This window comes from Pezoporus flaviventris, unplaced genomic scaffold (assembly GCF_033815535.1).
Source record: "Pezoporus flaviventris isolate CSIRO_AGI_PZ_B2104156 unplaced genomic scaffold, CSIRO_AGI_Pfla_v1 ptg000007l, whole genome shotgun sequence".
Taxonomy (NCBI): domain Eukaryota; kingdom Metazoa; phylum Chordata; class Aves; order Psittaciformes; family Psittacidae; genus Pezoporus; species Pezoporus flaviventris.
The window spans coordinates 66,635,127-66,650,141 of NW_026892555.1; the positions used below are offsets into that span (position 1 = coordinate 66,635,127).

General features: G+C 36.5%; 1 protein-coding gene across 4 annotated transcripts in view; it reads left to right on the forward strand.

The window, feature by feature from the left end:
* The window catches only part of PTPN3 (protein tyrosine phosphatase non-receptor type 3), a 152,820-nt gene that overhangs the window by 59,469 nt on the left and 78,336 nt on the right, over positions 1-15,015 (forward strand). For all 4 annotated transcript variants that reach the window (XM_061449070.1, XM_061449071.1, XM_061449072.1 and 1 more), the window contains exon 2: positions 11,805-11,959. In XM_061449070.1, the coding sequence (XP_061305054.1) occupies positions 11,805-11,959 (155 nt within the window). The remainder of the gene's footprint in view (positions 1-11,804; positions 11,960-15,015) is intronic.

Genomic DNA, 15,015 nt, shown 5'->3' on the forward strand with positions numbered 1-15,015 from the left:
GCCAGTACTGTGAAGAAAAAGCTCACGCAATGAGAGAAAGAAGTGTTGTTGCTTTGGTAGCTTTGTGGCAGAAGGTTTAGCAGATGTTTACTGAAAGGCTGGCCCAATGTTCTGACCCACCTTGTGATGTTGGATGGGTGCTCTGCCTGCCCTGGTGCAGGGAGGTGTTCCATGCCACTGGGGACCCTGCTCTCCAGCTACCCCGCCTGTATCTAAGCTTGGCACTCAAGCCACATTGCATACCCACCAAGCCACTGCTTTTTTGACTGTTTGGGGGATTTAAATGAATTAATTTGTTGAAAGGAAGGAGCTGAGCAAAAGATAGCTGCCACTGCATTTGCGGTGGGGGGAAGACACAGGAGCAGCTATTTTAGATGGATGCTTTTCAGAGTGACTTCCTTGTGGTGTGGTACACTGTGGTCACTAGGTGCATGTTGATCTTGTAGTGTAATGAAAAAATTGCCTAACAGGGATGTAAAGATGTAAATGTTTAGATTTCACTGGTCTAAAACATACACTGTTTAAATGCTGATTGAAAAACAGCACAGATTGTTTGCAAGCTAGGACATGTCTGTCATATGTTTACTCTTCTTTTTTTTTTTTTATTCACTGTGTAGGAAGTGCTTTCCTCTTTTAAACTGAGGATACCCAGGCATGTGCAGAGACTGGAAAAATGGCTAGCTGTTTTGGGTGTCAGTGTTACTCTTTTTTCATTTACCTGTTCTCTTGGTGCAGGAGGAGAACTTGTGCAAAAGCCATATGCAGTCAGTGCCACTGCAGATCCTGGCAAACAGTTTGATCTCATCAGATAGAAAGAAGATAACAAGTTGATGTGATCCTAGATGTTTTGAAGTCTCTGAAAAAACAGAAAGGGGAAGAAAGAGGTGTGCTTTGGTAAGCTTATAATAGGAATCTGCCAGCTAGTCATAAATGGGGAGGAATATGAAGTGAAGATGAGAGAACTGTTCTTCCATGACAGGTTTTTACAAAGTGCAGATGTTCTTAGGCTGGCTTTTCAGTGTCCATTTGCTTTTTCTTCTTGAAGGCTTGGAAAACATGACGGTTGTAAACTTTCTGAAGAGATTCTTCTGCCCTAGTTCCCTTGCATGGCAAATAAACTTCGTACATGAACACCTTCAGTTTTGCTAAACTGAATATGTTATGATCAATGTTATCAGGAGATGTTTTAATTTTATCTTGTTTAGATTCTGGCTCTGAATTGCAAAACTTTTGCAAGGCATTTTCAAGTTCTTTCCTGTGGTTTGAGAGGCAGGATCTGGTGTAATTCCTTCAAACAAACTAGCTTTGTGAGACTTTTGGATCTATTGAACTTGTGTCATTTTGAACAGTCCTGGAGGATAAATTGAATACAACCAGAGTGTCTAAAAGAAATTATTTTTTATGTCCTTATAGCTTGAAGTTAGGTTGTCAGTTTTAATTTCCCTCCATAAGAGAACAACTTTTATTTATTATTTTTTTTAAAGGAAGATTTGTTGTGGCCAGGTTATTCTACCATCTTACCTTCTTTCTGTGGTTAACTGCACAAATTCCAGTGCTTTCTTCCAGATCCCTTTGAGGACCTTTTGTGGTTGTGAGCTTTATAGCAGAAGTCATCTGTTATGCTTGAGACAATATATTTTAAAAGTATGTTGCAGAACATGGATTATAAAATAAATGAAGCATGAATGTATAGAACATAGATCCATGAAGTTTCAAGCTTTAAGGTCTGAAATAAAAGTCTGCATGCGGGAAGATAATTCATATTAATTCTAAAGACCGTTTTTTTTTCATTAGATAGGCTTTCTTTTGAGATTTGGATGTTTCTCCAGCAGGAATGTTTTCTTGCAAAACATGTGGACTGAGTTTTTTTTCCTGCTCATGATGAAACTTTTTTTCTTCTCAAGTTTGAGTAGCACACCATCCTGTGTTGAGGAGCAGATAGAGTAATGACCATGAATGAAAAACACTTGGGTAACAGTGCAAAACTTTGTGTTTGTCTAATATGGGATCAAGAATTCTAATGAAAATCTAGCATATAATTAAAAATGGCTTTAAACCTGTTTGAGTGCATCAGCTGACTGCCATTTGTAGCAGAAAAATGGTGTCATCAGTCTTGGCTATTGCTTGCCTGCTTCTGAGGTTTGCGGAAGCAATAAGAACTGTTCTAGCTAATGCGTGAGCAATATTAGAAATCTTGACCTGCAGCCGTAGTGGATAGTGTGACACTGGTGTGGATAATCCCTATTTTATTTTTTTCTGACTTTTTAAAATCAATAGAAGTAGCATAAGTAGTTCCTAGACTGCTTGACTAGTATCATACTATGGGTATAGTAAAACAGTGGAATTTTCCCTTTAAAAGTATATTTTATATATACCTGTTTTAATCCTTAGAGAGAGTGTTTGGTTATTTTTTGTACACCCCTTCCTGAATCTGTAATGCAGATTAAAATTATGCTTAATTACCACGATTTCACTTGGTAGTAAAATGGACATGATGGTTCTCAGCTGTCATACAGTAGTTCATGAAATACAGTTTATTGCCTACTAATAGAATATGATTTCTTTTTATATTTCAGTTTTGTTATGGTAATTAACTTGATACCTGAAGTTTCAGAATATTTTAGTAGCTTGTCTATGTAAAATTCAGCTGTGAATGCTTATATGGTTTTAAAAATTTGAAGGCATAAATTACTTATTATATATAAACCAATGACATTATTTGGTTACCCAAATGATGTAGGTGTGGACACAGCTTCATATTTGATTTAACAATACGGCAGTTAGGTTTAAAAGAAATTACCTTTGTATAGCTTAGCCTATCCTGAACTATTTATGGGACATCTTTGGGCACTGCAGTGCTCAGCTTCCACTTTGACTCAGCTTTTCATTTCCTTCCACTCTTCAGTGTTATTAACATAAGATCCTCAAGCTGAGGAAGGTGAACTTTGACTTTCAATCTGCAGCTTCTAATTTGAGTTCATGCAGTCTTGTTTGTAGCCCCCCAAAAGGCTTTATTTAGGAAATAAGTTAGTGATAGATATGTGGGTTTTTTTTAAGAGACTGTTTACTTTTGCGCTGTGGTGCTGTTAAAAAGCTGAGGCAGGCGATAGAGGAAGCCATAGAATTCCTGAATTCTTCAATTGGCACAGTGCAGGAAATGGAGCAATGAGTTGTTATTGCCCTGAGTGCACTGGCTTAAAGTGTTATTTTTTAAACGGGTTTTTAAAAATAAGCACCACAAAGATCTTTTACATGAGCAATAAAAATTACTGAAATGTGAAATCATTATAAATATGCCTTGTTCTCATAGGTATTATGTAGAACTTGAACACTGTAGAAAGCAGATATCTGCTATTACTTCAGTTGCTTTTTCCTATTTATTTTTCTTTTTTTAATTCATTCTGCATGCAGTAGATGGTATCTGAACTACTGCTAATCCAGTGTCCAGAGTCTTACAGTAATGCTTCATGCTGTGTAAGATGACACATTGGATTCTGCCATGACTTAGCTGCATGGTTTCATTTTCTGTGTGTAAAGCAGCATCAGAGAAGCTGGCATGACCAGATTCACACCCTTGAAGTTTGGAGGGTGGTTCATACAATCTGGTTTTGTCTTTTGCAAATGTGGCAAAAGTATTTTTCTTAGAAGTTGGATTAAAGGATGCTAAGAACCTGAGTAGTGAAATCGATGGCCAGTATTGATTTTCTACCAATAAGATCTTCTAGAATTTAATTAACTTTAGGTTATCTGATTTCAAGATTAAGTTTTCAGATAACTAGTCTTGCTGTTGAACATATCGAGAGGCTGCAATAATTCTTTTTTTTCCCTACATGTAAATATTATGACTATGTAAAGAATATGACTGTTTTGGCCAAATAATTTCTGTAAACCTATAATAGCTGCCTGTCCTGTTTTATTATTAGCCAGTCTTTGTCCTCTTCAGTCTTCAGAGCAAAAGTGTTATGCCTCAAGCTGTACACATTTTAAGATTTTGCAGGTAAAAACCTGTAAGATGCAGGTATGTTAGACCTTTTGCTAAAAAAAATAAAAGTGAGGGTGAAGAGGAAGAAAGATCTCAGAAAAGCTGAAGTGGAGTCTTTGTCTCTAAAACTTGTCTCCGTGAAAAAAAATAAAATATATATATGTAAAATTTTTATATATAAATACATACATAAAGAACAAACATTTGACATGAACATTCCTTTTTTTTTTTAAGGATAATTAATTTACTTATTGTTGTTACTCTGTGACAGTAAGTGCAGCTCTGCTTTCTGTAACTTAACCAATATTAATGTATAATTAATGGTCTGAAGAGAGCAAAGCCTTTTCTGTTACATCTGTACAGTATTTTGAGAGCACGGAGTCTGTCGTCAGGTCCCTCCCTGCCATTCATCAAGAGACTGGATGGCTCCCAACAGAAGTGGTAACCCCAGTCCAGCTGTGTGAGTGTACATACGTACATAGCAGACGGCAGAACTGAATTAAGAATGGGTGGCTTACTGTGCTGCATGGCTTATCTCCACCAGATTTTTGCAGCTTCTCACAGTGCTTGCATTGCCCTCAGTATGTTGTTGGCTTAGTGGGATCTTAGGGACATGTCAATCAAGATATACCGTGATGCTAGAAATAAAACTCAAGTTTATTTCCTCTCCTGGCCATCTTCTCCAGTCCATCTTTGACATTGTGTGGTCTTGCTGAATCCAAAGTTCAACATAGCTGGATTTTTCTTGAAAACCCTTCACAATACAAGTCTACCAGAGATATATTATAATGGAAAGCTAAGTGAAGTGCAGAGAAGGCTTGCAAAGCACTTAATAACTCAATCTTATGCATTAATTAAGCACCTAACCTCTTGTAGTGGTGTGGGGATGTTTTTAGTTTATTCAACTGCATATATTGGATTTTCTTCTTAGAGGCAATAACTACTGAGCAGTCAGTAGTTACCTGATTTCTAGACTTAGGAATGATCCTAATCTAAGGATCATTCCTAAGGAATCTAAGGAAAAGCTTAGATTTTTCTACTTACTTACTGGCTTTTGAAAGTAAAATAAAAAGTTAGGTTCTAATTTTGTGGAGGTTAGCAAAGGAAAGAGTATTCAAAATTACTTGTGGTCTGGGTTTTGTTTTTAAAGTGAAGCTTTTTTTCTTCATAACTACCTTCATTGAAGTTAAAATGCTTTCAAGTACTTCCTAAATAAGCAAATAGATAATATCATATACACGGTCTACCCTGAAGGCTTATTTGTGGGTGAACTCCAGCGTAAAAAGCTGTTGGATGAAGAAGAGGTATCGTTATATTTTACTATGGAAGATTTTTTTTCTTTACTCTGTAGGACTTCTGGTAAATATTGGGCTGGCAGTATGTGTGAGAATATATGTTAATATAGGTATTTTCATACCTATTTAAGTTCTAACTTTAAAATGCCTGGGGTTTTTTTGTTTGTTTTTTTCTAATGGACTCATTTTCTCTTTTTTTCTGGAAAACTTAAGATGATGACTAGAATGACTGAAACCTTATCCATGCAATTTTTAATAACATATATTCTCAGAATGCTCTGCTAGACCTAGTCATTATTTATATGACAGGCAAATCATTTTGCTATGCTGGAATTTATCACAGATGTTAGCCACTGAAAGCAAATATAAGAAAACTGAATTCTTAATTTTTTTAATATTGATTTTAGTTTGGGGTGAAGAGCTTCTGTTATAATGATATTGCACTCTGTCTTAAGAGTGACAGTTAGAAACCTTGCAGCTACTGCTTTGGATATTGTGTGTGTAAAGATACACACAGACTTTCAACATGGATATTAACCTTTATTCTGGTTCTAATTAAGAAGATGCTTCAAGAAGCCTTTCATTCTTTATATCTCAATTTGGAGGCATTTTTACACTGTAAGTGGTAATGCTTAATCATCTAAGGCTTTCATGCTTGTTCTATGTTTAAAGTTTAATTGATTTATTTTTTTTTTTTAAGTGATGCAAATTTTCATCATGTGATACTTCTAGCTTCCAAATTTACTTTATATATAATTTATGATCAATATGTCAGGAAAAGTTTGTGGGAAATAATTATAGGTAAGGAGCAAGTGATAACCTGCACACATTGCTCAGAATGTTTACTTCAGTTGTTGCTTTAGTAATGCCTTGTAATTTGTATGGAAACGTGTAAATACTGCATTGTGGTTAAACACCTCAAGGATTTTCCTGCAAAAAGTTAGAATAGAATTTTATATTTGTGGGTGACATCTAGTTTCTCATTGGGAATGTAGAAAAGGTAAAGTGTTTCCTCAGTAGAAGGTGAAAACAGAAATTGGTTTTCATAGATGTTGAGTTAAACTTCAAGTCTTCTATTCAGAAAATCTGGCTGGATAACTTAACCCTCATTAAGATTCATTGATAACATATATGGCTTTGAAAGAACTTAAAAAAATCTTAACTACATGGGAAGAAGAATCAGAATATAGATTAGTACAAAAAATACAGGTTGACTAAGGTTATTTTATCTGATAATAATTTGAGAGATTATTTTAACTAGCAAATAGGCAAAGCTGATGCATGCTTAAGAGCATTTGTACTGGTTGTCTTAAGGCTCTATGTTGATACAAAACCTTTAATTTGTTATACTTTCTTTTATTCTCATTTACTTTATTTCATATCTTTGAAAGAAATCAGTAGGTAACTATAAAATTTAACTATTATTGAAAGAACAAACAAGACTTGCCCATGTCTTTAGTGCAAGTTTTTCCCTTTAACAGTGAAAGTGGGTTAGAAGCACTATCCTTCCATAAATGACATTCCCACAGGTTCTGTAACATTTACAATTTTCAAGAGCCTGACATGTAACTGTACATTTTCAGTCATGACTAAAGAAACTCTGAGAACACTTGGAGTGCAGTACTCCCTTCTAGAAAAAGCAGGAGTGCACTTACTTGCATGAGTGGAAATTTCCCCGTTTACCCAATGAAATTATGGTAATAAATAATTCATAGTAAAGTAAAAAACAACAAAACCAAACAAACCAAAACCAACAAAAAAACAACAACCCCAAACCCCACACAAAAACCCCAAACAAAACCCAACAAACAAAAAAACCCCAAACCTATTCGCAGTTATATATGGTGTGATTATATGTAGAAGGTCTTTGAATTTATACTCAGCAAACCTGCACTTAATTTAATTCCTTGGTAACAAGCACATTAATGATAGTTATTCTGAAAATCAGGTCATAGGTTTCTTTTACTAACTATTCATAAGCGAATTGGAAAGAAATTAAATGTTGGTATGGAAAAAGTCCTTTTAAAAGTCAGTCTGCAATACAAAAGATGAGGAAAACAAGTTATTTTTGTTCTGCTTGACTGCAGCGTTACTGTAGGAGAAGGCATGCATAACCAAACTTGTCCAGAAATGTGTTTAATGTACTTGGAAAACATTAACTTCTTTTTGTAGTTGTATTCGTTGCTCCTGTAAGCCTGTTGCATGGTTTGATTATAGGATAGAGTTCCACGTCTTTATTTTATACCCAAGGGTGAAAATAACTGTTTTGGGGGTGGTTTAGCTTGTTTTGTTTTTTAAATTAAAATATTACTCTCAACTTTCTGGATTTGAGATGTTTATTTTAGGGAAAGGGGAATAATAATTAAACTACTCATTTATTGATAATGTTCAAATATGTCTCTGAGTTTTTTGTTGGTTTGTTTTGTGAACTACCTTCCTGCCCAAGGCTACAAAGTGGGAGCTATGATTTGCATGTGATGGCTGGTCCTGGTTGCTCATGACTAGAGGCTGATTGCTGGTGTTTAGAGCTGGCATCTGGTCTTGACTGAGATGTCAGTGACCCTTCGCCTGTCCCAAAAGCAGTTGCCATTGCAGGTTGCTTTGTGTGATTCCACGTACCCATTTATATTGCACTGGGTTGATAAGCCATTTCAGTAGCCTGGGTCTATTTAAAATACAGTTTTAAACACAGGTCATATATGGAAGAAAAGTAGTAGAGCAGGTGTTAATAACTGAGCTGCTCACCTCTTCTGTTCTCCTTCCCTCACTCTTTAGACTAGGGATTCACAGAATTGTTTCCTTACAGACTTACTGAGCATATAGCATGTTAACCTGGTGCCTGTGATGTGACGCCTGTAAAATAGCTCTTTCAGGAGCTTACTGTCTGCAAAGTAATGTTGAGGGTCATGAAGGTGGGAAGTAGAGGGTCTGGTGTTCCCTGCTTGAGATTCCCAGCTGGTGGCAGTTTCTTGAGGCTTGACTAGGCCATTTGAACTCCAGTTGACCAGTGGCTGTAGTGTCCAAACACTCAGCTGTTTATACCAACCTTGGCACAGTTTCCATGGTCAGCTGGCTCTGTCAAGGACAGCCTCAGCTGGGGCTCTTTGAATGCTGTAAAAACAAACCGTGAACTTTCAATGTGTTACTGGTTTGATTTTACATAAAGTTGTAAAAATCAAGGAATTCCACTTTTTCCTTTGTGAACTACATGTGAATTGGTCACACTAGTGTGTCTGAATTTCTTGTGATGAATTTCCAAGTTATTGGTTCAGCTGGGGCATCCAGCATATTAAAGATATTAATATCTGGAGATATTAAAACAAAAGTAACTGTTTAAACAAAAGTAACTGCGAAGAACAAGCATAAAAAACAACTGTAACCTTTATCTAAAACTTAAGCATCTCTCTGATTTTATAATGAACAGCAACATTCAAGTACGTATTACTGTTAATTCTTGAGTAGTTTCTATGAATGTTGCCAGACAGACTGTTAACAGCTTTATGACATAGAAAACAACAGGTCTGACCTGCTGGAAGACATACGGGAGTTCAGCAATAAGAATGCACATTGTATGATCTCTTTGATAGCATTCATAATTCTTGTTGTTTAGTGAAAAACTTCAAAACGGAATTTCATCCTTGTTGCAGATAGCTTTAGGATTAAATTCCTGTCATCTTTGGGATAGTTGACAGCATTTAATGGAGACCTGGGCTTAGGTTTAGAGACTATCAGGGGCAATTGTTGAATTTCATGTAGAAATAGATACGTAAGTGGAGAAAACATTTTAGGGGTTTAAAGAACATAGGGGAACCTAATCTGAAAATTAAACCTAGCCTACCAAGTCCACCTGAAGTGTGGGCTAGGTTATCTAGGTGACATGCTAGGCTTTCTACCAAGAGGGACCTTGGCATGAAATGGACCTGTAGTTACCTGTGCTACTATGCCCGGTCAGTTAAATAGAAATCATCAAGTTGTTTATTTTGGTTTTTGGGGTTCTTTTTCACAGCAGTAAGAGTTGAGAGCTTTTTATGGTTTTGGTTTTTGTTTGGTTTTGGCAGGTTTTTGTTAGTTTTGGTTTTTCACCAGGTAGAAAGTGCACATATATAGATGTTATTGGTGCTATTTTATCAGCTTTTATATTTGAAGCTTGAACAAGTGAATGTCAAGATCTAGCTGTATTATAACAGTTGAAAAAATAATGCTCTGCTGGAGTGTGGTTAGGATAAGGTATCAAAATTTCCACAGGGTCTCCAAGCATGGCTTATCCTACAGCACACTCTGCAGTAGAAGCTGGGGGGCTCAGTGAGATTTTCTTGCTTTCTCCAGTCAGATCAGGAGCTGAATGTTGAAGATACGTTGTGGTTGTTGCTCTCTGCTGCAACCCAGCTACGGTGGGAGGGAACATCCATATTAAAAGGGAACAGTGGAAGTATAAGATCGGAAGCACTCAGGGCGGCAAGTGAAAAGGGTTGGGGAATATGAGCAGAGTGGTCAAATAGGGCTTTCCCAAGAGCAAAGTCTGTAAGCTCCAGGAACGTTAGGCATTGCAATGTGGACTGAGCCCCAAAGGCCAGGCTGACAAAGCTTTGAATGTAGCTGCCAAAACCATCTAGTGGCTGAAGAATAATTTTCTCCTCAATGAAGAATATTTTTTTCCTTCTGCCCATCAGTGGACTAGTTGGTAGAGAGCTATTTCTGCAAGTGAAAACTTTCGGGGTTTTTCTGTTTGTTTTGGTGGATGGAAAGGGGCAAAAAGACTGTGCAGACTTGTGTAGTCACCTGGCTGTTTGGTAAAAGGTGAACACAGTGCTGAATAAGTAGTTTAAAACTTAACTGCCAGAAAATTAGAGAACGTGTGATTGAAGGCGTTGTATACAGTCGTAATCTGTCTTCACCTTCTGTATGTCCCTTGTCATTAGATGACTGCATGTTTTAGTTATCAACAATCATTGCTGAATAAGAAAGCAAAAACTGAATAAGAAAAACTGAATAAGAAAGCAAAAACAAAAACAAAACATGGCAAACTGCAAACCTTATAGCAGAACCAGTTTCAAAGCTATAGGAATATATAATGGTTTATATGGAAATAGTGTTCAGAATTCACCTAAAGAATTCACCTTTTTCCCCCTCCTTTAAAAACAGAAGAAAACAAAAAATGCCAAAGCAAACAAACAAGCAAAACCCACACCTTTGGAAAATAATAGGAAAATACTGCTGATTTCCTCAGAAGAAATGCTGGCTAAATAAATCAGGCTTGGCAACTTAGAGTGTTTGTTTTAGAAAATACACGATAGCAAACTGTCATTTGGCTGTCAAAGTATGAGGGAGTATTAGCTGAATTCTTTTGTGTGCCTGACTTCTGAGTTTTCTGTGAGAAGGGAATTGTAACAATTACACATTGTTACAGGAGGATGCATCACTGCACTCCTTTGTTGCCCCTGGTGCTCTGTGCAATTTTGCATGTTTTTTTTCATGCGTTTCACGTTTGCTTTTTGTAGTGGGGTGTGTGTAGATTTGTTTCAGAATTTGTTTTATTCTGAATTGTTCAGCATCTTTATCTGCTTGAAAGAAAAGCCAGCCTATGTTTTAGGGCAGATACACAAATAAGGGGAGATTGCATAATAGTCCTGACGTTGGCCCTGTCTAGGTTGGCCAGCAGTCTAGGAAACACTCATAGTATGCAAGTCTCTTTGTAGTTAGCCTCTAATAAGTGAGGTATAATGTGATAATTGGTATGGTAATTAAGCTGGAAAACTATCCTCTGTTTTGCTTGCCAACTGGCTTTATATGCCCTGATGTTAATGGGTAAACTGATCCAGTGAAGAGAAGCTTGAAATGTTTACAGTCTTGACTGTATTTAATTACTCTCTTACTTCAATGGCTAGCTTTTTTTTTTCTCTTTGGGATTCATTTTGTTTTCTTTTGCATCCATAAATATAGCTGTTTGGTGTTCATGAAAATTTTCTCCAAAACAGGAAAAAGAAACCAAAATTTTTTTCTGTGTGTGTGTATGTGTGTGAATGTTCTTCCTGGAATCAAATTTCTGACTTCATAAATTTATGTATGCCAGGCTGTAAAATATTGACATGTTCTGATGTTAATTCTGGTTGCTTTGCACATGGTGTTTGTGTATATATATTTTCCTGAAACAAAATGTTGTTTGACAGGATGTGATCTGTATTAACAAGAAGCTGTTTTGTAAGTTAAGAGTAAACAAAGTTGTATGGTAAATACAGAAGTATGCAGGAAATCTGTAAGTAGGTGAGAGATCTACTGGCTACAGAGGATAAAAACTTGTCTTGACATTGTCTTCCTGGTTGATAGTAGGTGTTTGGGTGGGTTTTTTACCTATTTAAACTAAAGCAATGCCAAATGCCTTACAACTTATTCTTTTTTATAGCAAGCATTTGTTATTATAGGTATTTGGGGTGTAATAAAGTCTGCATGATGTGGATTTCTCTGCAAAACCATAGATGTAACATAGTGAATTATAAAAACTGCTATTAAACATAATTTCTGTTTCGCAGGTTATTCGGCAATAGTTATGAACTCCCGTTTACGGGCCTTAGGTGGGAGGATAAATAACATACGAGCATCAGAACTACCCAAAGAGAAAACTCGGTCGGAGATAATCTGTAACGTCCACTTTTTGGATGGCTCAATACAAAGCTTCAAAGTTAACGTAAGTTTGGAAAACTACTTTTTTTAAAAATACATAGAAGTTTGCTTGAAAGCTAAATATCAAATGTGGGACCCTGTGGCATGAGATTTCCAAAAGATGGTGAAGATGAAGTGTTGCCATTACAAATTGCAGAATTACTGGTTCTGAAATGGATTTATGAAGTGCTACTTTAATTTTCTTTAAAGTCAGCCAGCTGAAACATCACAAAATATTGCGTGCAGATTGTATCTGGGAAAAGGTCTTCTGTATGATATGGAAACCATGGAGAAACAGATCTCGTGATCATTATCAGCTATGAATAAGTAATTCATATTTAAAGGGGACTCCCAAATTTGAATGTGCTTCTCCTCTCATCAAAGCACTGGTAATGTTAAAATGAGGAGGCCTTGTGCTGATGTCAGTACGTGTTTTCTGAAATGTAAAGATGTGGTGAATAGTGAAGATGTCATGGCTTAGTAGGACAGATCTGTTCAGTCTTTTGTACTTCAGTGTAGTTTTTTTGGGAGCGGGGAGGGAAAGGGCATTAATGGAGGTTTGTACTCTACACTTTTACTGTATTTTATCCTATAGATATTATGGTTTGTAACCATTTTTTCTGCTTAAAATTATTAGTTAATTTTAAATTAAAACAAAGGAAATACTTTCACTCCTCAGTCAATTTGCAGTATAATTATCTGACTATGCAGAAAACTGGATGAATTCAAGTAAATCATATGAATTTGTGATATGATACTTGTTTTAGCAATTTACCCTATTTGAGAAGAAGCATTTTGCTGAGACAGCTGCATTGTTGAATCTCCTATATTATGTGGTACTTTATTGTAGGAGATTAAAAACTTCACCTGAAAACTGTGTTTTCCTAAGTGTGACTACAGTTCTGTGTGCCGACTAATTTAATTTTTAACTCTATCTGTTGGATATTTATTGAAATAGAAATTATTTGGTAGATAAACAGATTTTTTTTCTAATATATACAGAATTAGGCTCACATTTAGTATATATTTTATCTACTATATATGTATGTGTATTGATATATGTTTGTGTGTTTGTGTGTTTATGAAGTAGCTAACATTGGGGACTGGAGTACAAGGAGAGTAGGTATTTAAGAGAAAGGGCACCACATCAGTATACAATTCCCATTGTTTTTATTCAGAATGCTCTAGAGGATTGCCTTGTCTATCACTAAGCTAGCATAATTGCCTTCCCCCTGCACAATGATCTTTGAAAAATTGGGACTTTTAAACTTTTTGAAATCCATGCATAGTAGCCTAATTCTTCCTTGTAAACAAGTGTTAACACAGCTTTAGGTTTAGTGTTTGGCCTGAAGTCCAGCATTGTAGAAGTGAACTTTGTTTCTCATTTTGTCATTTGAGGAATGAATGCAATAGGATAAATGCGAACCACATTGAAACTCCAGACCCAGCTGCCTTCAACAGGTGTTCCTGCTGGTTACCTCCTTCATTCAGGAACTGGAAAGGCCTCCTTTACTGCAGCTATAGTGCTGAACTGTCATAGGGTACTGAAGGCCCCATTATCGCTCAGTTGAAAAGAAGCAGGGAGCATGGCTACCCCACTGTGTTATGGGCTAATGCAAGGAAAGGATTTACCAGAAGATTTATGTTCCTGAGCTTTCTTCTCAGGACTGACTACAGAGAAAGCCTGCACTTATCTTCTAGGATGGCCCTTCTTGATTACCTCACCTTGATGACTGCCTAAGGACAGGCTTTGCCACAGTGGTTGTGTTGCAAGGTTCACTTCTTAAAAGGGCTTGAAGCCATCTGCATAAAATTTGTGTCCGAGTTCTGCTTACTTTAACAAAAAAATTCAGCATAGTGAAAAATTTGTGCTTGACTGAGCGTGTGTTTTTTCTTTTAATTGCCAACATCGTTCAGTTTTATGTCTGTTAGCAAAGAGCAGCTCGGGTCTGTGGTCAGTCTGGAAATCAGCTAGGCACGTATCGAAGGAAAAATAGTCTTGCCATGAACAGATTTTCCCTGCTAGTGTGAATCCTTTCTGTGTTACTGTAGAGAAACTTTTTCTCAAATCAAGACATTGATTTATAGATCTGATTTTGCTCCATACTGTTTTGCATCATCTTTGAGTTGTGCTTCTGTCTTAGTACCTGTGATTGTTGCTTTTTTAACAAGTTGGCTTTTGGTAATAGGGTTTCCTTCTGGAAATAGAATGATCAGGCAGTAATAATGAGAAGAGCTTCACACTTGAAATGTAAATCATAAGGAATACTTTTCCTTCCCCACCGTCTCAGTTAAGTTCTTCCTTCCAGTATTTGAGAAGAAACATGATTTTTGCAATTAAAACCAACAGTTACTGTTGGTATGTTTCAAATTATGGGCAGAGATATGTGTCTTACCGGTTCTTTTTGCTTATGGGTGTGAGTTTTATAATTTTAAGCCACTCATAGTAAAATGCAATGATGTGGAATTGTTGGATCTCTGTCATTAAGTTTTCCTGATGGATATTGTTTGACAACATGAGATCTGTGTCCTTGCATATCGCTAGAACTGCTGTATGACGTTTCAGGCTGGCAACAAATATTTAGTTTTATATTGAAGCAGAGATTAGTATACTCTGACTGCAAAGCAGTAAGGCAGTATGAAATTTGATGATGCCTTTGGGGACAGTGAGAAAGTGATCTGACCTACAGCAGGCTTGTTAGTCTTAGCCTTTCATAGGGCCTGACTTCATAATAAATGCTGAAGGAAAGACTTAGTGGAGGTGAAATTTTTCTGAAATTAGAACTGGAATGACTAACCTCGTGTATATGTTGTTTTAAATCATTTTTGACGCAGAGGAAATGCAGTCGGTCAGAGCTCTGTGAGCTTGGATAAATATTTTGTATGACCTTTATATAGGAAAATACTACACTAGAGTGTATGGAATCTAAAAGAGTTATGGGAATAGCAGGGAGCTGGCTCAAGAGGTGGCAGTAGATCTTGCTGAAAAGATGTTAAAAGAATACAGGGATATTAATAGGGTTCTTGACTGTCAAATTTCATTAACATGTTGCTATTGAATCTGTTCCAATAAATCAAAAA